Below are 21597 nucleotides of genomic sequence, written 5' to 3'. Positions count from 1 at the left end.
ATGCCCGGGAGAAGTGCAGTCCCCATCTTTGGGGAGATTGTCCGATAAGATCTAATAGAGACGTTAATATTCTTTGTCGCTGTTTTTGAGGTGTGCCGAGCAAACAACACCTGCTCCAGACCTTCCCTTCACTGCCCTTAATGTCTTGAATACCTGGGATATATATAAATAAATGATGATGATGGGATGGGTAACCTTCTAACTTCCATCTTGTTTCTCCAGGTGTATGAAATCTTAAAACGGACAACGTGTACAAAAGCCAAATACAGCATGGGTAAGCACTGTCCCATCTTTCATTCGGAGCATGCGATGTTCCAGAGCATGTCCTCAGCGCAGGGAGATATTGTAAATGTGACAGAGGGAGGGGAGGGTGGACCTATTCTAAATGTAACGCCTGTCACTAGGTGGCTGGAAAAATCTAATTTACTGTAAGTGTCCATATGTATATTTAACTATATGCTTTTAGATAAGATGTATTTTGGTTAGCAATTTCCTTTTAAAACAACCAGTTTTGTGAAATATTTTTTTTTCTGGTTCGAAGGACAGTATGGGGCAAAAACTTGGGGGCATAGGGTATGTAGGGGAAGGGGGGGTAAGGTGGTACGAGGACTGCAGGGAGGGAGGGGCACATTGGAAACAGACTCTGATTCTGAACTTGGAGAATATTTGTATGGGGTGTTGGATAACGGGCCCAATGGGTAAGTAGTGAGATGAAGCTGGTGTGTCTGTTTTTAATAAGAAGAGGACGCTGTCTATGTGGTGAGACTAATTGGGGTAACAAGAAACTAGTGAGCGACTGAAGGGGGGTTCAGCATCTGATTTGGGAGGCGAGATTAATGTAGGATGTTCTTTATTGAAGGCAGGATATGGGGGGGGAGGGTTGTAGGCGAGGGTCGAGAGTCCAGAATTAAGTTTGGGGGATTTAGCTGGTAGATAAGGGAGTGGAGTAAATAGGAAGTCTAGGCTGAAAATGAAACAGTATTTTCTGATTATTAAAGTAGGTGAGTGAGTGTGGTCTGTGTGCAGGAGAAATAATTATTAATAATTAATCTACATGCAAATTATTCAGCAATGACAGTGGATTGTTGATTTGTTTTATACTATGCAATCTGTACCTGTAACTTTATCTGACACTTACAACACATCTGCACACTCAAATGACCAACAAAATAAATTAAATTCCCACAAAGCCTTTTTCTGTATGAGTCATGTAGCAGACATGATGAAATGTGATATTAGGAAGTTACATTCAATTGCTCCTTGTTTTGATATGGTTTATAGACTAAATCGCACATTACTTTGATGTGTGTGAAATAAATAAAGAAGGTGTGTACCCCTCCGCCCACGCGAGATGCCTCATTTCACATTCTTCAACATCTCGTGTACGGTAGAGCGCCGTCAGAGCTGATCAGGCTACAGATGCCCTGAGGAAGTGTTTACACTCCGCACACCTTGTCTCGGCATTGTACAAGCGCTGCTCCCATGATTAGTCACTGCGAAATATACAATAATCTCTTTTATCTCTACGTGCAGGGATCAGACGGCTGCTGCCAGTCAGTTTTTCCACCCTGTGAGCTTTCTAAGAACGGAGCGTCTGATCGGCCTCCCCTCCCTATGCTGGCATCGTTATATTATGAAAACTCAATGTGCTCTATTCATGCTGTGCACAGTGGAGGTTTCAGGCTTCAAATATTTCTAGTTTGCTTAAATCACCACAACGTGCATGTCCCATACAGATCGTGCACAGTTTCATATTTTGGGGGCTATTTATCATTGGTGGTTAGTGGGCGGTAGTGAGAATAGTTTTGGCACTGTATACCGTAGTGATACAAAATAACCCGCCCCTGGTATTTATGAAGCAAAGGCTCATTGGCGAAATCCCCCTGCCCCTCCCCCCCAAGCAGCTGAAACCACCTTCAACAGCAGTCTAACGCTGCTGGTGAATGCAGGATCTGGCTACTGGGCAGGCACGACCTTAGCCGCGGATGCGCATTGTGATGGGACCCCGGCGCTGGACGCAGAGAGGCTTCTCCTGCGTTAACCCCTTTATAAATGAAAAGAAGAGCTGTTGCTGTGATGGCCGTTCTTTTGAGAAAACAACGGCTTTCTACAGATCTTTGGCTCATTGCAGCTTAGTTCATCATCATCATCATCACCATTTATTTATATAGCGACACTAATTCCGCAGCGCTGTACAGAGAACTCACATCAGTCCCTGCCCCATTGGGGCTTACAGTCTAAATCCCCTAACACACACACACAGACAAATCTAGGGTCAATTTATTAGCAGCCAATTAACCTACCAGTATGTTTTTGGAGTGTTGGAGGAAACCAGAGCACCCGGAGGAAACCCACGCAAACGTGGGGAGAACATACAAACTCCACACAGATAATGTATCATAAGACTTAGATTGTACGCTCCCTTGAGCAGAGCCTTCTCTCCTCCTGTTTCCTACACCTTTAACTCTACTCTCCAGCTACCTTTCCCCCTACCCCTCTGGGGGTCTCCCCGTCATCCGCGCCCTCCCTCTTGGGTTCCGGCGCCTGCTGGTCTTCCCTCCCCCCTCTCTCTAGCTACGCTTTGAGCTTACTGAGTTACTGTGCTTATTGTTTACTGTACCGTGCTGTCCCACCTTGTATTGTACTTGTTTGTCCCTGTACGGCGCTACGGACACTGAGTGGCGCCTTATAAATAAAAATTAATAATAATAATAATAATAATGACTCCCTGATCGATAAGAAATCCTTAGCATTGCAATTTAATCAAAAAATATCGCTGAGGCAGCTGATTGAGACTCCCCTGGCGGTACTGACCCAGGGCAGTAAGAGTTAGCGCACTGCTTCGCCGGTCCAGTCTCTACAGATGTGCGCAGGCATTACCTGGCTTGTGCGTTTCTAGCTGGTATCTCAGATTTGTTTATTTCAGTCTTTACAATATCGCATCCTGGACTTGTTTTGCCAATGCTGAGTATTGCAGAATATAGTCTGGCTGTCTAACTGTCTGTCTAACTATGCTGCTAATGATATTGTTTTTTGGGAAGATCAAACCCATTGGTATCAGTATTAATACTGCTGAATGTAAAAAAACAAAAAAACAAACCCCTATAATTATGCATTCCGGAGTTATCGTTATTAATATTTGAAAATAATTAAACATGTAGCAAAGAACTAGTATTTGATCTTTGTTAAATGACCTTCCCCCTTAAAACAGAGTAGACTACATCTCAATTCTATAAATGGGGTGTTTGTGAGGCTCCTGGACCTCAGAAATACATGCCTGGCCAAACGAAAAATAGTTTCACTGTGTTACGGAACGAGTTGACCCGTTTTATCCGCACTTATCCTGAGACTCGATGGAAGAGAAGAAACACAGCTACACATGGGATAATTACACAGCTTGCTGTGAATAACAAGTTTGAGAGAGTGAGGATGTGACTACCGGACGTAATGAAAGCTGCCTGAACTATCATTATATTTAATTTGGCTTTAATGATAAACCAGACTCCTCTTTGGGGAGAATTACAGCATGCAGTGCTGGGGATCCCTGGAGAACAAGGATTTTAGAACCTACACAATGGAATTTACACTTTGCGTGTACTAGAGACTTATAGATTAGCTAATTTTTTCCTAGAACTCTCCTCGTATAACATACTTTGTACCCAAACTCTTCTTGTGTAATATACTTTGTATCAGAGACTCCTTTAATATCCTTGGGCCGTAAATCTACTTGTATAATATAAATTGTTCCTGTAGCTGTCCTTGTATAACCTACTTTGTAGTCGTCATCATCGCCATTTATTTATATAGCGCCACTAATTCCGCAGCGCTGTACAGAGAACTCACTCACATCAGTCCCTGCCCCATTGGGGCTTACAGTCTAAATTCCCTAACAGACACACAGAGAGAGAGACTAGGGTCAATTTTGATAGCAGCCACTTAACCTACTAGTATGTTTTTGGATTGTGGGAGGAAACCGGAGCACCCTGAGGAAACCCACGCAAACACAGGGAGAACATGCAAACTCCACATAGATACGGCCATGGTCGGGAATCGAACTCATGACCACAGCGCTATGAGGCAGAAGTGCTAACCACTTAGCCACGTGCACCGTCGAAACTCCCCTTGTATAATATCCTTGTTCCAGTAATTCTCTTGTAAAACATACCCTCACCTATAAAGCCCTATCCATTCTGCTGATGACCTTTCCCTCTCCTCTTCTTCGATCACCACCTCACACCCCTGCCTGCAGGACTTCACCCGCTCTGCCTCCCCACCTTTGGAACACCCTGCCTCTCCCGACCAGACTCTTCCCCCAACCTCATATCTTTCAAATGTTCCCTCAACTCACGTCATCCCGCTTGTCTGCACCTCCCTATCCTAAGACTACTCCTTCCACACACTCTACCTGCCCCTACCACTCCTTTCCCACTATCGTCTCCATTTGTTCTCTCGCCCCCTCTAGAACTTAGCTCTCATGTGCAGGACCTCTCTTCCTCCCGTTTCCTGTCCTCACCTCTTTGTGGTCTTGTAAATGTCTCTTTATGTTGTGCGTTGTTATTGTTAAATCTATTGGTCCAATATTTATTTGTATTATGTTCTGTTTGTGTATTGATGACCGTACGGGGCTGCATAAATGATGATGATGATAATACTTAGTACCCGTAACTGTCCTCCTATAACATACTTTTTATTCCACAGGAATAACCAGCCTACTTGCTAATGGTGTGTACAGTGCTGCATATCCCCTGCATGATGTGAGTATTCCTGAATCCGGGATGGTTTAATGGGTTTTTAAAAATATATATTAGTCGCTAGAAGTGCTTTAACCCGTTTTAGTTTTGCTGTCATATCAGATACAGTACGTTGATTCAATTGCTTGCTCTTCATGTCCGAATGCAAATGACACTAAAGACCTACTACGACTTGAGAGGCGGAATGGGGGAGGGAAAAGACGGCTAATGTACACCATGTACAGTAAGGCCGTTCCGGCACAGATGTGGCTGATTCAAGTCCTGGGTTTCTTGCGAGTACGTCTGATTTCAGCCGTATTATTTGCACCCGCTACAGATCAGGTGTAAATACTGACTGATAGTGATGACTGACTCTACATGGTCTTCGATTTCAAAAGTACACCTAAGCATTCCAGTAGCTTGCACATAACAACTGCATCCAACAAAGACTATAAAAATGCATTGTATGTACAGTACACATTGCATGCACCTTTATGTGTTTAGTGTTAAAAAAAAATAAAAAAATTAACTGACATTTTCTGTTTACAGGGAGACTATGAAAATGATGCTGAACCTAATGACCGGAAGGTGAGTTTTTATTTCTATTGTATTGGTCACTTACAGTGAATTGGTGTTTTCCAAACCTCTCATCCAGTCCCCCAGCAGTTTATTTGTTCTGTCGCACAAACAGGCACCCTTAAAAATTTGAAGAATGGGGAGATCTAGTTGTTCTGCTTATTTGCAAAACAACCAGATTTATGTTCAGTTTAACTGCATGCATGAAACGTCAGATTGCACACATCCATCCAGTCAGCAGACCGGATTGTGCAGTCTGGTATCGGTTACGCACGCCTACAGATGGTCACCCACATTTTTAGTTCTAACCAATCAAAATCTGATCAACCCCAGTAAGATTGTGATAGAGCAGAGCAATCTTATTGGGCCTCCAGCTTAAAGCTATGTCTGTCTGGCCAGTTAAATCAAGAGCAACTAATTTGGGCGAACGAACCTGCCAACACGTGGGCTGCTTAATACAGTAAGCGAATACATAATATTAATAATCATGGAGTGGAGGTGTTCACAGTAGCAGAACTGGTGATATAATGATTCTAAAAGAGAACAACATGATCGTAATGGGTGAAATTTCTGATAATTTATGGAGAGGAATAAAGCGATACTGCCCTAAGCAGCCGGTCAGATATTTGCAGCATTAGAAAAATAGCGGAATCTGATTGGTTTATATTGGCACAAGCTCTTCTTTTCATTTGCTCCAAAATTCCGTAGATGTTTCCCTGTATTGGGAGATAAGCTACCGATTCTACAATGGAATATGTGTAATTTTTAGACTTTTTAGCTATAGGGAGAGCTGTCACTGTGGGCTGGGACTAGTGGAAAGATGAGCAGATGTGATGTAACCCTCTTCTATCTATCATGCAATGCGTAAACATTGTCCTGAGTCCTGAGGGACTGACCTGCATTGCTGAAAGGTGTCGATCGGTTTCCTTAGTGGCATTTACTCCTAATGCCTACTGTTCACATGTTGGCCATGATGTGGCAGGAACACTACAGGCAGCTGGTGCTTCTACATGTAATGGACCACAAAACGCTACAACTATTTGATTTACACCTCCTTTTGGTTACAAAGCCTACCCCTACCTCTACTGCAATGTGGGCGATGGACATCGTGACTTGGGTACTGTAGTGCCCCCCTCATAGAGTACTGCAGGGAGGCGATAGCTGCTATAGGGGGTTATGTGAGCTCAGAATTCTATTTTTTTTTTCAACCTGAGTTCATTGATGACGGCTGCTAGTTCAGATGTAGGTCGGAAACTTCAATGTACAGTTATTTTTTTTCCACAATAAGGGCTGAAAAACTAATCATGCAAACAATCTTATCAATTTGCAGGTATGCATTACAAAATGTATGGATTCATTAATTATTTAAGTATTTAGTAAATATTTATAACATTGTAAGGCATGTGGAAAAAAGTGACTATCTCTTGATACTGTTGATATTGTGAAGTATTCCAAAAATGCACCCTTTAATTGAATTTGTTGGGGTGAAAGTTCTCACCCGCTGGGGACTCCTTCTGTGCCAGTGCTGTCAATCTGAAATTACTTTATCAATGGCACTAAATGTGAGAGAAGAAACAAATCTCATTGATGTGAGGGTGCAGAAAGTACGGTTTAGTCTAGAACTGGGGGACAGTAGAGGCAAACTAGCCACACGCCCAGGGTAACGCTGATCAAGGGGAGACATTTCTCCTTTTAATGCTTTATTTATTTCTTATCCTTTGCTTGATGGTCTTTACCCAACAACCCCATCTTTAAAGTTTTAAATACGTAGTTTGTAGAGTGATAGACGTATGTGGGACACACGATCCCTGAATGTCTAGGACAGCATCATCTATAAATATGGACCTGTCTAGGATAACCATCTTTGACCTGAGTGGCGTTAGTCTATAAACTACATTTTACAATCTCTGTCATCAGTACGGATATATAAAACTGTATGTCGCTGCTTTTTGTTCCTTGAAACAGTTACTGGTTTTGAACCTTACCATGGGATCGGCGTGGGTGTTGTGAGATTGATGGGAAAATTAAACATTGATGCCCTTGTGCTAATTAAAGGGGTGTTTTCTGGCTGATACTGTCAGCGAACCAACAGATTTCTTTGCAGATGTGGTTCATTGTTACACACTGGCCAAAATCCACAAAGCTGTAATCCCTGACGGTCTAGCTTAGTGCAGCTTTACAAACCCCAGGCAATATGACACACATTTATTTTGTTTTATTTCCTTTACCAATTTTCAGAGCTCTTCAAGTATTTGTGGACCTGGCCAGATTTGATGCATGTGTAACTTGCTGTGAATTCTTGGGGGGAAATGTATCAAGCTGAGAGTTTTCTGGCGTGTTTGAAAACTGGAGATGTTGCCTATAGCACCCAATCAGATTCTAGCTTTCATTTTGTAGAATGCACTAAATAAATGATAGCTAGAATCTGATTGGTTTTTCAAACCCGCTGGAAATCTCTCGGCTTGATACATTTACCCCACAGAGTTCTCTAAGATGGCTACAAGGGTTGAAGGGAAGACACAATCTCCGGCTTTCCATATCTAGCTGTGCTTTGTTCACAGCTTGGAGAAGAGGATTTGGCAAAGCTGGTTTTGTGGCAAAGAATGCTGGGAGTCCCACAGGCTGCTTTTCCCACTTCCTCTTCCATGTAATTGTTTTTCACATCTGTCAATATTCAAATGATGCTGATGAAATTATATTTTTAACAAAAGCAATTATTACAAAACGCTTTTGTGTGTGTGTGTGGCTCTTCTAGGCTCTACTTTCCGTTTGGGCCAGAGCATAGCCTCCCACCCGTGGTTCTTGAGTTCAAATCTCTTTGTTTTAGAACAAATGTGACTTGTGATCAGACTTCTTGAGTTGGGTATTGGCTTATCTATGCATTAAGAAACCACTACGATTTTGTTGTCTACCTCAAAGCTTTCATGTCCATTTAGGTGAACAATACAGTCCAAACCCATGTTGGCTTCATTCATGGTGTAATGTTTTCTGTCTCTTACACCCTGTTTTGCTTCCTATTTCAGCTTTTGTGTGATGAATGGGCCAGTTATGGAGTGTTCTACAAGTACCAGCCCATCGACCTGGTCCGGTAAGTGCCCTGCCGTAGATTTAGGTGTCCAGAGAGGGGTTTCAGAAGAAAGACTTGGAAAGAAGACAGTGTTCTATATTTTGGTCATGTTCTTGTTCCCTTGTTCCCAGGAAATATTTTGGTGAGAAGATTGCCTTGTACTTCGCCTGGCTGGGAGTGTACACGCAGATGCTTATTCCAGCATCCCTTGTCGGGATCATCGTGTTCCTTTATGGATGTGCTACTGTTGACTACGACATCCCAAGGTACCATCCCACAACACGGAGCCGTCTCATGCAAACACTACACGCAATACTAATGCAGTAAAACACACACTCTTGGTTTTTAGAAATCCTGTTTATGGGAGAAGATCTTGATGTCTAATGTATTTCATGAAGTAGTGACTGTATAAAGGGAGGATTTAGAGAAGGACTGAAATTACAAGTCAACATGTCAAGTAGAGCGTGTCTCCATAATACTCTGTGCACACCTAACCTGTATCTGAGATACCAACTATTATACTAATCATGTTTTAATATTACTTTGTTCCTGGTTTCTGATTTTATTTATTTTAGAACAATGTGCTTGATTTATAGACCGTAAACAGTGAAATAATTAAAAGGCAGCCCAATATTAATGAGACCTTGCACAACGGCTTGCGATACATATAGACAAACATAATTAAGGTCCTAGCAGCAAAGGTTTTATAGACCCCGGTCTATCTGGCTTTTGTATGAGAAGAATTTATAGGAATATAATAAAAATGTTTTTTTTGTTTTTCCTCAATCATTGTTTGATGGAGGGCAAAATATAAGCTCGTCTACCTCCGTGTCTCTGCTAACAATCACAAAAGAAAGTAGAAGCAGATTGAAAGACCTAAACTGACACAGGCGCCAAGAGAAATTAAAACAGCGTTGTGAGGACTATATAACCAAGCAACCAAAGATGGTTTAATACTGACAATCTGAGGACAAACATCCTGTACGCCAATGCCCTTTATACAGATTAGCTTTACAAACAGGGCAGCAGACTCGTTCTCTTTCCTCTTATCTAACCTAATCATACAATAAATCCTTTTATTTATAGGGAGAGTACGGTGAAACGCACATGAACAGTAAAGTGCAGCTATGTAGAATTAAGAGCTAGAAACTGTCGGCTAAATTTAGCAGTCTACAGCAGCCCTGGCCAACCTGTGGCTGTCCAGGTGTTATGAAACTACAAGTCCCAGCTTTGCCAGTAGATAGCCAGCCAATTGCTGTCGTTCCATGCTGTCACCAGGGGCAAACGCAGGATTTGTAGAGGGGGGCTTCCACCCCACGCTGCCAATGGGCATGACCAGCATGCATGGGGGCGTGGCTATAATTTTAGACAGTGCTTGGCTGCTCTCCAACTCTTCCTATCCCCATAATATACATGGGCAATGCTGCGTGCACTACTGTTAGGTGCACGCAGCTCTTCCTTTTCAAGCAGAGCCGTGTGAAGCAGGGGCAGGGTCCAGCCACCTCAATTATACAGTGCCCCAGGCTTGGAGGGGGGTTTACAGGCACTAGGCCACCCCTCCTCGGTTTGTCTATGGTCACAACACCTGGAGAGCTGCAGGTTGGTCAGGTCCGGTCTACAGGGTCTTCCTTATAGTCAAGACCCATTTGTTTATTATGATTAATACTCTAAATTGAACCTGGCTGAGGCTGCCTAATACTTTTGTGTGTAAACTATGTTTCTTCTTCACCCCAGCATGGAAATGTGTGATCAGCGGCTAAATATTACTATGTGCCCACTATGTGATAAAACCTGCAGCTACTGGAAGATCAGCTCTGCCTGCGCCACAGCCCGCGCCAGTCATCTCTTCGACAACCCAGCCACAGTCTTCTTCTCCGTCTTCATGGCTTTATGGGGTAAGGAAGACCGCATGTGACATGTTTCTAAACATACTATTCCAGTATGGGAGTTCACAGCAATGATGGCGCTGAGGTATGAGGCATGCGTCCGCTGCTGCTCATGAATATTCAGCAGACAAGTAGTGCCTCATGCCTCAGTGATAGTACTGGTTCCTAGTGAATTGATTGGTTGCATCTGCATGAAGAATGGTGCAGTCCACAAGATGGCTGCCTACACTACATGTAGGCAACAGCTACGCCCTTTAAATCACTGACCTAAACAATTCAAGTAGTTGTGTTGCTTTTTGATGAGTTTCAAACCTTTGTCCCCCTCACATAATTCACCTAATTACTAAGAAAATCGCATGACTGGAGTAATAATACTCACTGGGTAAATCCACTATTATCATTGTATAACTCTGCAGGAGTAATATATGTTTCCTACACATGCGCATCCATTCTTGTTTTCAGCGTTACATAATTTTGGAACAGGGCCATTTGTTAAATAAGAAGTTTTTTGTTTTCATCTGAGAAAGTGTCCCAGCTGCACCAAGACTTCCGATCTGTGTATGTTTCTCATGTTCCGAGATCTCCACCTCTGTCCGGGACAGTGCCGAGGGACTCTTCCCCCACACTCTCTGCTCGTCCTCTCCTATCCCTCTAGGACTCCATTTACTGTTCTTATTTTGACATTCCAAGCTTTATCCCATTTTATTCATTTTTTTTATATTTATATGCAAGAGGAGGATGAAAATGGCACATCTGTTAGTATTTAGTCCTCTGCACGTCCCAGGAGATCATTCCCTCTCCATGGAATTGCCTTCATAACAATAACCGTGTTTGCCATATGCAGAAGGGCTGTTCCCAGCCAGATTTGAGCTGAATTTCCTTTGAGAACTACTAGAGCATGAGCATGGCACAACAGAATGGAGAATGAGATATATATATATATATAATTATTATTATTATTATTATTATTATTATTATTATTATTATTATTATTATTTTCTCATTCTGTAAAGGAGCAGATGGTTGGCACCCTGGAAGTAGTGTAAGGAAGGATTCTACAGGCTCGGTGGTGTAGTAGAGAGGCAAAGGTTACCCCAGTAGTGTTGGAATAAAACAAGGAACACAGGGCTTACAGTGCATAAACTCGTGGGTTTATTTTCTTTGCTTGTGGCATAAGGCTTTACCACAGCAGCAGATAAGTAGTGGTAGTGTAGGGAAGTAATACCACAATACCATCAACACGCAGTGCTAGTCTACATAAAATCACAAAATAAATAACATTTTTGGAATCTTGGTTCACCAATAAGCAAAGCTTATCATACTATACCATACTAATCTATGGCGACTGTGACGCTGGACGATATTTGCCTAAACGGAGGAGATTTCACAGAAATTAGGGAGTTAATGCATGGCAAACATACTTAAAAGATGCGGAAACTACTGTTTCAAAAAAGTGTCAAAAAAGCTTGATGCATAGACCCCTATGTCCCTTGCATACTGTGTCAGCTTGCAGATAACTTTTAAACACAACAGATTTGGCTGGATTAAACTCTCCCTTTAGATATTCCCAGAGAATCGCAGCATTTTGGATCTAATTCCGCCCACGTCTTAGGAAGTGGGCAGATGCGGGAGGCTGCCATACTCTCCCTGGAGACCAGGAGACCTACCCGGAATCCATGAGTCTCCCGGGAGAGTTGGCAAGTAAGAGTTTGTCTCATTTGTTTCAATAACTTGAACATAGCAAAGGAAAATACATCATAAACTTATCTGTCTTCCTTTGAGTCCTGCTGATATCTGATAGGCACCGGCAAGCTGGGTCTATTCCTATTTCTTCAAAGATGTTTCCTTATGGGCTGGCCTTTAAGTCTTGGAACTTTAGCTGCAAAAAGCAATATCATTCAGTGGCTCTCCGTGGGAAGATCCTTCATTATCACAGGCAGCTTTTATAGCACCCTTCACACCAGAACATCCATTAGTCTCTAAGGGGGGTATTCAATTGACGGCGCGATTGCCGAAAATCCAGCGCTCTAAAAATATTACCGTTAATACGGTAATATCTCGCTGGATTTCAGCTCGCGGCTCCCTGAGCTGCGAGCTGAAATCCAGCGAGTAAATTACTGTATTAACGGTATTTACGCGCAGGTTTACCGTATTAGCTGTAATATTTTTAGAGCGCGGGATTTTCGGCGATCCCGCCGTCAATTGAATACTCCCCTAACAGTCCGTTTTGGGCTCCTCCCCTTCTCCCCAAGAATCTCTTGGAACCTTCTAGTTCATTCATTGCAGTTTGTCCACTCCAAAATGGCCGACGCAATTTGCATTTAACTTCCCAGAGGCACTCTGGGGAACTGTAGCTTTCTGAATTATTGTTTACAGTAATATACCTGTGATTTGCAGGGTACTACATTTCTATCTACCCATCTCATATCTACCTATTATAATGTGTGTGTTATATAGAATAATAATAAAACCTATATGTATTGCCATGAGTATATTTTTACAGACATGTCCTATTGAATACAACGGAAATGTCCAATGATCTTGTATGGGTTAATGTGAATCTAGAATAAAGTCTCAACAAACTCCGTAACAGAGATGTTTTAGCAAAGCATTAATTCTATTTGGCTAGGTTACATTTACATAAATCCAGCTCTGTTTAAATGCAGAGGTGTCACCAGTGAAAAATGGAGCTGGGAAGTTGTACATTTCCTAAACTAATTTAGCCTCTCACGTACGTGTGAGTGATTCACTCAACAGCTCGCGGCCTGCGCCCAACAAGTGCATGTGTATTCCAGCGTGCTGAGACCGAGCATGCACCTGCCAAGTACAACTACACTAGTGCTCATTTGCTTTCCCCTTTTTAAGAGCTCTACATAATCTCTGATCAGATTTCATAGTAGGGTTTTGGTTGGGAGCCAGTGCATTCAGCAAGCAGTGCATGCTGGGAGTTAAAGAAATGCATTCTGAGAAATGAATTGTCAGAGCCGCAATAGGCAGTAGATTGTCAAATAGTATTCTTGCAGCGTAGGTTGTACATGTGTAACATGCAGGTTGGGGAACATGTTTGGATGGGATAGCAGATGGCAAAAATTAACGACATAGGCTGGCAGACGTTCTCTCTGTGAGGTGGTCGGTAGCTTCACTAATTGAAGTCTCTTTAGCTGGGCATTTAGTATGATAATGAAACCATGTGCGTTGCAGGTAAATCTCTTGTGTTTCCAAGTCATATGAAATACTCCCTGGGGAAACGTTCTGATGTAATCACAGTGTTGTGGTTTGAGTTGCATATGGATTTCAACCACGCTAAGACTGTTTATCTGTGTATGTATTTGTGCGTGTAGGATGATCTTATGGAGCGGGTCGCACATTGCTATGACACAGTACAGTGTAGATTTATTCTTACTCTGGCATACACAATTCCTTTTCTACTTTTATCTGAAAATATCTGAAACTAGAGTCTAGCCATGTTTAATATCCTTGGCGCTGCCCAGCATCTAACACCAGGGAGAGGCATTACAAGCCAGATACAACCGTTGGGTTGCCAGTAGTGGAGGCTGTGATTTAATGTAAGGAGACAGTCTGGGTTGGCTTTCTCTAGAACATAGTCTACAAATACAGGGTTCCCTTGCCATAGTCAAATCTGGCCCTTCTATTGAAGGAACTGCAAACAAATGCATGTCCACTCCCCAGCAGCAACCAGCCCTGTGCAAAAAACTGTTGAACATTATTGGGATCCCTGAAGTTGCAACTTTGCCACCCCAGGACGCAGGTCGCTAAGATCAACAGTGTAAAATTAAAGTACCATTTTAAAGTCCAGTTTATTAATGTAAAATTATTATTTTAACATCATTATGATCGCTGAATTCCATTACTAGCCTGTTTTGGCCAGTAATTATTAACTCCATAGACAGAGACTATCCTTTTCATTTCAATGGGCCCATTCATTTCAATGTAGCGCAAACTCTAGAATGAGGAGTATGATCCTTTACCCCTACCCACTCCATGACTGTTTTTTTTGGTCCCCTCCTACAAGTGATCTTTTGAAAAGTACATGTTAAGTAACACCCAGTGTGCTTGTCCTGTTACAGCTGCCACTTTCATGGAGCACTGGAAAAGACGACAAATGAGGCTAAACTACAGATGGGATCTAACCGCCTTTGAGGATGAGCAAGTGAGTATAGAACAAAACCGTTTTCATATTCCCAGAATGCAATATGGCTGATACATTAGGATCTATTCTCCAATATTAATGCCTATTGGCTTTTTTTTACAATAGTTCTTATTACTTGCCAATGATTGTGTTATGCACAAAACTACTCTAAAGCAAGCATTAGCTTTTAAGTCTCTTATAAGTGACCGATTAGCCTTAATGTTATCTGCACACAAGGTAATGTGTACAAGACAGGAGAACATGGGGATTGTTTACAATGCACGTAGCTGTGCTAACTTACGCATTTTGTATTACTCTTAGTTTTTCCCCGTAATGTACATACAACTTCCCTTTTGCTCAGATGGTTTGGTGTACCCACTACATCTCTTGCTCACCATGTGTGCAAAGGTGCATGTGTTTGACAGAGCACTATGAACTTCCACATTTTGACCCCCCTCATCCTCTCTTTCCACCTCCCCTCTTCAGTTGAAATTATCCTGAATTCTCCATATGAACAACATGATCAGGGGTTGGCTGGAAAATTTAAGACTCTGCTCAGCAGCCTATTGGGAACATTTTAAAGCAGGCCTGTCCAACCTATGGCCCTCCAGGTGTTGTGAAACTACAAGCCCCAGCATACTTTGCCAGTAGACAACCAGATGATAGCTGGAAGGGCATGCTGGGACTTGAAGTTTCACAACACCTGGAGGGCCACAGGTTGGATACGCCGTAGCGTCCCTGTACGGCGCCACGGACACCAAGTGGCGCCCTATAAATAAAAATTAATAATAATAATTTGCTCTGTACTACCAGTCAGGCATAACCTAGAACACAAAGGTACCCACAACAATGGTCAATGGCACTTCTGGAATGGCAATAAAAACATGGTCTTTGCGTTGTTGCAGTTGAACGTCACACTAGAAAGCATAATAGATAACCCTTTTAAGCCTGTACAAACCACATATATTGTAGTGCATTAATATAACCATCACCCTCCTCCTTTACAACTTTTTGTGTTTTATGCCCAAGTAGATGGTAACAATTTGCACAGTACATCACCTCACAAAAACTGCAACAGGAAGATTTATCAAACCTTCTAAAAAGGAAAAGTGGAGGTGTTGTCCATAGCAACCATCATTTATCCAGCACAGTCCTGGCCAACCTGTGGTTCTCCAGAGGTTGTGAAACTACAAGTTCCAGCATACCCTGCCAGTTATTGACTGGCTATACTTTTCTCAGAGCATTCTGGGGCTTGTAGTTTCACAACACCTGGAGAGCGACAGGTTGGCCAGGCCTGATCCAGCACATTCTACAAAATGATAGCTAGAATCTGATTGGTTGCTATGGGTAACACCTCTTTTTACTTTTTAGGCTTGATAATATTTTGCTGACTGACTAAATGCAATGATTGTAGCGAGGTAAAGAAGGGAAAACAAATATTATACATACAGTAAGGGAGAAATCCTTATCTGATTGGCTCCATATTCGTGCCTTGCCTGGATAAATACAAAGGAGTCTATCAGGAGAAAGACTTTATAAAATATACCTATAATGTCCAAAGCAAACTGTATTTGTTCTTTATGAAAACATTAATTGTCCAAAATCCAACAGAGCAGTCTTTGGACTCCTTTAAATGTTGACTGAACTTGAGATCGCATACAAGTCGTGCATAGATAACAGCCACTAATAACATCCACAATCCTGTATGTGAAAGTCGCCGTGATGTTTGATGCTGTATATTCCACCTGTGGTGGAATGAAAGATATTGACCTCATGATCAATTAGAAATGTGTAATTTGTGACAAATTCATAAGAACCGATGTTTGAAGGAAGAGATCCCAGGGGCAAGTGCAAAAGATTCACAGAGCAGATAACATTTACATTTTATCCAATTATTTACATTCTATGTATAAGTATACTCCACAATTCCTACATACACTGCGTGTGTGTGTGTGTGTGTGTGTGTGTGTGTGTATGTATATATGTGTACATATATTATCATTATTTATTATTATATATATTTATATTACTATTAAAATATATATAATTTATTATTATTTATTATTATTATTCAATGAAATGAATATGTAATTGTGGCAAAACTACCATTGATGCGGCAGGTGCCGTGCACCGGGGCCCATGGAGATAATGGGGCCCCAATGGCGGATGTAGAGGGCCAGGGGCCACAGTAACCTCCTCCTTGGGCCCCTCACACACACACTGTAAATGACTAGTCTCTTGTCATACTGATGTTATTAATATAAGAACTAACGGTGGACCCCAGATAAATGCATATGTTACCCTTTTATGTTATCCTTGTCTTCATGAAATTATGAAAACATTGTACTATTGTATTATGGGGTCTATTTACAAAACCGTAATCAGCCATAAATCCAGAGAAAAACACTGTTTTCGCCTCAGAATGGGCATTGCATCAAGTTACACGAGTTATGAAGGGGTTAACGCAGGAGATGTCCGCGATTTTTCTCCTGCATTCACCTACTTGTGGGTTACCGCAGTCCCCATAGCACTCGATTGGGACTGCGATGTTAGTGGTTTATGGAGCAACGAAAACCACTGCTTTCCGCTGCAAAGTAAGACTATCTCAAGATGGCGTTCGCTTACCCTATGGGGTCCAGTGAGTCCGGAAAGACTTTAGTGGCGCACACGCATTTCACTTTCTACGTTCGCTGGCAGCGTTGGCCAGGCAGTGAACATTAAAAACAGTTTGGGGGGGAGGCGGTCTTCACCGGGGCTCCCAGAGCATAGTCAATATGCAGCAATACATAATGTATTACCGCTGCGCGTTAGTAAATAGACCTCTAAATGCATCTCACCGACTGTATTACATTTGTTTTTTTTATGCTTGCAACTGTGCCCCAATCCCATTCATCGTTACCATAAACTTTTTTCATAACATTACCTGAAGCACAAAGTAATAATTGTGTGTTTTTGTTTTATTTTTCTTTTTTTTTTTTATTGTGTGTGTGTCATGTTCTTGTTTCATGAAGGGAACAGTCAAGGTTTGAAAACTTATTTACTAATACTTGTCCTATCTTCCTTCCTTCAACAAGTTTTCTTGGCATCCTTCCGTAAACTGCACAAATCTTGCAGCAAAGCGCTAAATCTATGTGTTTTACGTATATTCCTCCCTTTTCTCTTCTTTCCCACCAAACAAATGGCTGTTTCACGCCACGTTCTATTATGTTTTCACACCATCATGTCTGTGCCCGTCACAAATCACTGCGTGTGTTTCGCAACATTGCCTGTCAGCAAATGGTAATTGCACTATGCCACTATATGTATTGATCTGCACCCTAAGCAGCATGCGCCTTGAGATCTCCGCTGTAATCCTAGAGAGAGGCCTCGTCTGGCCTTGTTGCATGTGTCCAAATTGTTTAATTCGACTTTTATCTCCCACAGGACCACCCGAGAGCAGAGTACGAGGCGAAAGTCCTTCAGAAATCCCTCAAAAAGGAATACAGACGCAAGGAGGTATGGAAAGCATTCAATACACAACTTTGGGGGTAGCTGTAATATGAATATTAATATATTGATATCCGTAAGCATGATGTGTTATATAATTGAAAAACAAATACCCCCCCCCCTTCCGTAACAAAATCTGTGTTTGGTTGCGCACAATTCCGGGTAGTACAGTATCCCAAAATCATGGATTTTCCTGCACACCTCTATGGAATGCGAAGAGAAATGCACAATCTTACATCGCCGTGTGGTGCCTTCGCGAGTGTTCAGTGGACAATTGATTTCCCTATAGAGTTTTATGGTCATTTGGCACCATAAGTCTGTCAATTTGGAAAGTGTGACTTATAAGTAGTGATGAGCATAGTAATGCAATATGTAATAATGCTCTATAAGCAGCTGTTATGAAGATAAGTGATACATATGAACAATATCAAATGTGTGTTTTAAACAAACCCCACACACATACAGTACAGATCCAATCGCTTTCATCTGATTGTGCTAAATGGATGCAGACGGGGACAATGGACGATTGGGACATTAAATAAAAGATAGTATGAGGTTCTCTAGAATTTCAATCAGGCCCATAATGCCAAAAAAAAAGTCTTTCAATTGAAAATGCCAAATGTACACAAGAGAGCCATTGTTTCTAATGCAAAAGATTCTAAACTTTAAATCTGATCATTCCATAATTAATTTAATTTTGAGGGCTATATTTTCTAAATTGTTTAAAGTCATTCATTATCGTTGTCCACAAATCAAAGAATACTGCGGGCAGTTAAATTGGCCATCATCATCAGCTAGAGAAACACTCGTATCAATCCCATTGGAGCTTACAGTCTAAACTCTCTAACATATACACACACAGACAAACAGAGAGAAACTAAGGTCAATTTAATATTTTTGGAGTGTGGGAGGAAACCAGAGCACCTGGAGGAAACCAGGGTGCCAACCCAGGAAGAACATACAAACTCCACACAGATAAGGCAATAGTTGGGAATTGAACTCATGACCCCAGTGCTGTGAGGCAGAAGTGCTAACCACTAGGCCACTGTGCTGCCCTACAAGATGATTAGATCTGTACATGCATTAACACTACATCTGCATTGGCTTTTCTGCTGAACTCTTGCAGGGCAGAGACGCTCTTGATCTCGTTATGTAATATATCTCATGATGATGTTCATTTAACCAACATCAATAAACAAATGTAATGACTGTTGTAGGCTGCTAATGCTTTAATTGTAGCTTTGTCTTTTTGTTCTGTAACATGATCCTAAACCAGTCAGGCTCCTGTTGCGTTAATGTGACATGCTTGTTTATACAAGTGAATCTGACCCACAGGCTTAGATCAGGTTACAGAGAACAAATGCGCACTTACCTGTAAACTGAGAAAATGGTCCCATTGTATTCTTCTGTTCATTATACCTAGGCTAAGATGTCACTGGTATGCTCCATGTGTTTTATATGTAGATTAGTAGCATGTTACTAACACTCACTCCAATGGTTTAGATTTACAGAAAGCTTAAGAGACCAATGCGAGTACTCCCAAGGTTTTAACAATTTTAATCTCCAGATGTATTTATTTTTTGGGGGTTGTAATTTGTCAGAAGTGGATTGAACACGTGCCACCATTACCAGCTCTTTGAAGGCCAGACAGCCTATGATCATCCTTTAGTACACCCAATAAGTACTAGGTTTAAAGAACCACTGCCCCCCATCATTTCACTGTGAAGGACATAGATTAGAAATGGACCAGTGGCCACCAGTATTTCCATATGGAGGACAATGGGCCGTGTAAGGAACGGTCTTTGACGTAACTCTGTTGTCTATGGAAAACGTACATTTGATTAGGTAACGGTCACATTAAAGCCATCTAATATAACCAATCTTGAAATAAAACCCATTGTGGTGTCTATATTACAATATTAAGTTAGTTGTCTTGTTCTGTATTTCTCAAGACCACTTTACCATATGTGAGGGCATCTTCTGTAATCGCAAAATTAAAGATTTGTACTTGTGTTACCCAACATCTTGTGTATCCAGAATCCACTATACTACTGGACATAATTTGTATGCCACAAAATGTATATTTTAATAAATGACAAAATTCCAAAAAAACCACACTCCCTTTACTACCAGATGCAATGGGGATAAGTCACTTGTCAGTGCTGTCTACTAAGTGGATAACTATACGGAGGGTCGTCGTCAAACCCATTTACGTTTGGTTGACCCCTGACGGGAATGACTGCTGTCTTCTTCATGGGCATTGCCACCTGAGCTGCCCTGTTTAACATTACCCAAAAGATCCATGTGTACAATCATTGCACTGATCATCTGGAGGCTCAGGACATCTGGTGCTATGTGAACTTCTTCTGACTCAAATACCGATCTCTATGGGTTTGTCAGGGATGGTCAGAGAAGACTGTTGGGGTAATGAACCAGGGGGACTAGATGATAAAAAAAAAAAACAAAGACCATATAATATGAAGATTTTTTTTGGTAGATTTTATGTATAAGCTTCAACCTACTGGTCAAAATTGGACATGGCTTAACTACCCAGAACATGTCTGGATCTGCCAACCACACACATGTTTTGCCGAGAACACATCCCACAGATATAGGCCAAGTACATCTTGGCAGTCGCAGATAAGGAGTGTCATGTAAAAATTATTTGACTGGCCGATACTCTATGGAAAGTACCCCACGTCCAAAACAATCTATATAGCGAAAGTGCTACATTGTACTGTGGCTGACAGCCAATCAGGGACTTCCTAGCTGTTCTGTGATATAAAGGGGCAGTTCCAACGTATATTGTTTCTCATTCATTGTTGCTGATTGCAAGATGGTTTATAACGTTGTTGCATGGTCCTTTTTTGTTTCCCTCAAATGCCATCAGAAGCATCAGCCTGTTCCTGAGGACAACACAAACAAGTGGAGGCAGAGAGTTAAGACAGCCATGGCTGGGGTGAAATTGGTACATTTTACATCCAATTTCCAGGGAGATGATACTGTGTATTGAGAAAACTAAATCACATCATGGTTTATTTTGTTCAGCAAACTGAGGGGAACATAGAATCTGCAGCTTCACACTGCCAGGCTCTAGAGGGACAATCTTGAGCCACAAACTGATGGGTTTTTTCCCCCATAGTTGCCCAATGATCCCCTCAGGCTGCTAACTTTTTACCTTTTATTTTCATCACATCAATGTTCTCGTTCCCTCGTCATCAAACTGGGTCAGTGCATGGCTAATACTCACTGTGGATGGTTGTGTTTTGTTGCACCACTTGTGAAACGTCACGTGTTTTGTGTATATGTGCATGCTGCACCATGTATGAGTGGACTGGTTTAGTGCCGTCTTCTATTACATATTAAACATTATACATCACAGTACTAACATAACTACTAATTCAAAGTCATCCCCACTGCTATTAGGCAACCTATATTTTGCCTTTGTTGACGTACCTGGGAACTTTGTAGTTTGGTACGGAGTTGACGGTTCATCATTTTTTACAAGCCTACTATATTGTTCTCATCTTGTTTACAGGGGAACATCACCCAGCCAATGGTTCCTTTTTTTTTTTCTAGCCAAGATTGTTCACAACCATTTCAGTGGAACAATTGGCAGTACTGGCCCTCTTCCTTGCGGGAATGTGATTGGTTGCCCTTGTCAACTGAGATGGCAAATCACAGAACCGTAAAGAATGAGTC

The 21597-nt window shown here is 41.7% G+C and overlaps 1 protein-coding gene and 1 long non-coding RNA gene across 7 annotated transcripts in view; one reads left to right on the top strand and one right to left on the bottom strand.

Moving 5' to 3' along the window:
- The window catches only part of ANO1 (anoctamin 1), a 100712-nt gene that overhangs the window by 67888 nt on the left and 11227 nt on the right, over positions 1-21597 (top strand). For 3 of the 6 annotated variants that reach the window (XM_075188284.1, XM_075188288.1, XM_075188289.1), the window contains 10 exons: positions 223-274; positions 4699-4754; positions 5280-5318; positions 8330-8394; positions 8505-8639; positions 10108-10268; positions 14348-14430; positions 17421-17432; positions 17833-17904; positions 20786-20863. In XM_075188284.1, coding sequence (XP_075044385.1) covers positions 223-274; positions 4699-4754; positions 5280-5318; positions 8330-8394; positions 8505-8639; positions 10108-10268; positions 14348-14430; positions 17421-17432; positions 17833-17904; positions 20786-20863 — 753 coding nt within the window. The remainder of the gene's footprint in view (positions 1-222; positions 275-4698; positions 4755-5279; positions 5319-8329; positions 8395-8504; positions 8640-10107; positions 10269-14347; positions 14431-17420; positions 17433-17832; positions 17905-20785; positions 20864-21597) is intronic. The other 3 variants (XM_075188285.1, XM_075188286.1, XM_075188287.1) reach the window with 3 other exon arrangements.
- Positions 20400-21597, bottom strand: part of LOC142103908 (uncharacterized) — a 58918-nt gene continuing 57720 nt past the window's right edge. Inside the window, exon 4 of the long non-coding RNA XR_012679460.1 lies at positions 20400-20801. This is a non-coding gene — a long non-coding RNA (uncharacterized LOC142103908). The remainder of the gene's footprint in view (positions 20802-21597) is intronic.

Source organism: Mixophyes fleayi, chromosome 10 (genome assembly GCF_038048845.1).
Source record: "Mixophyes fleayi isolate aMixFle1 chromosome 10, aMixFle1.hap1, whole genome shotgun sequence".
NCBI classification, from domain to species: domain Eukaryota; kingdom Metazoa; phylum Chordata; class Amphibia; order Anura; family Limnodynastidae; genus Mixophyes; species Mixophyes fleayi.
The sequence above is the reverse complement of the archived record's forward strand: the minus strand, read 5'-3'. Positions and strand labels throughout refer to the sequence as shown.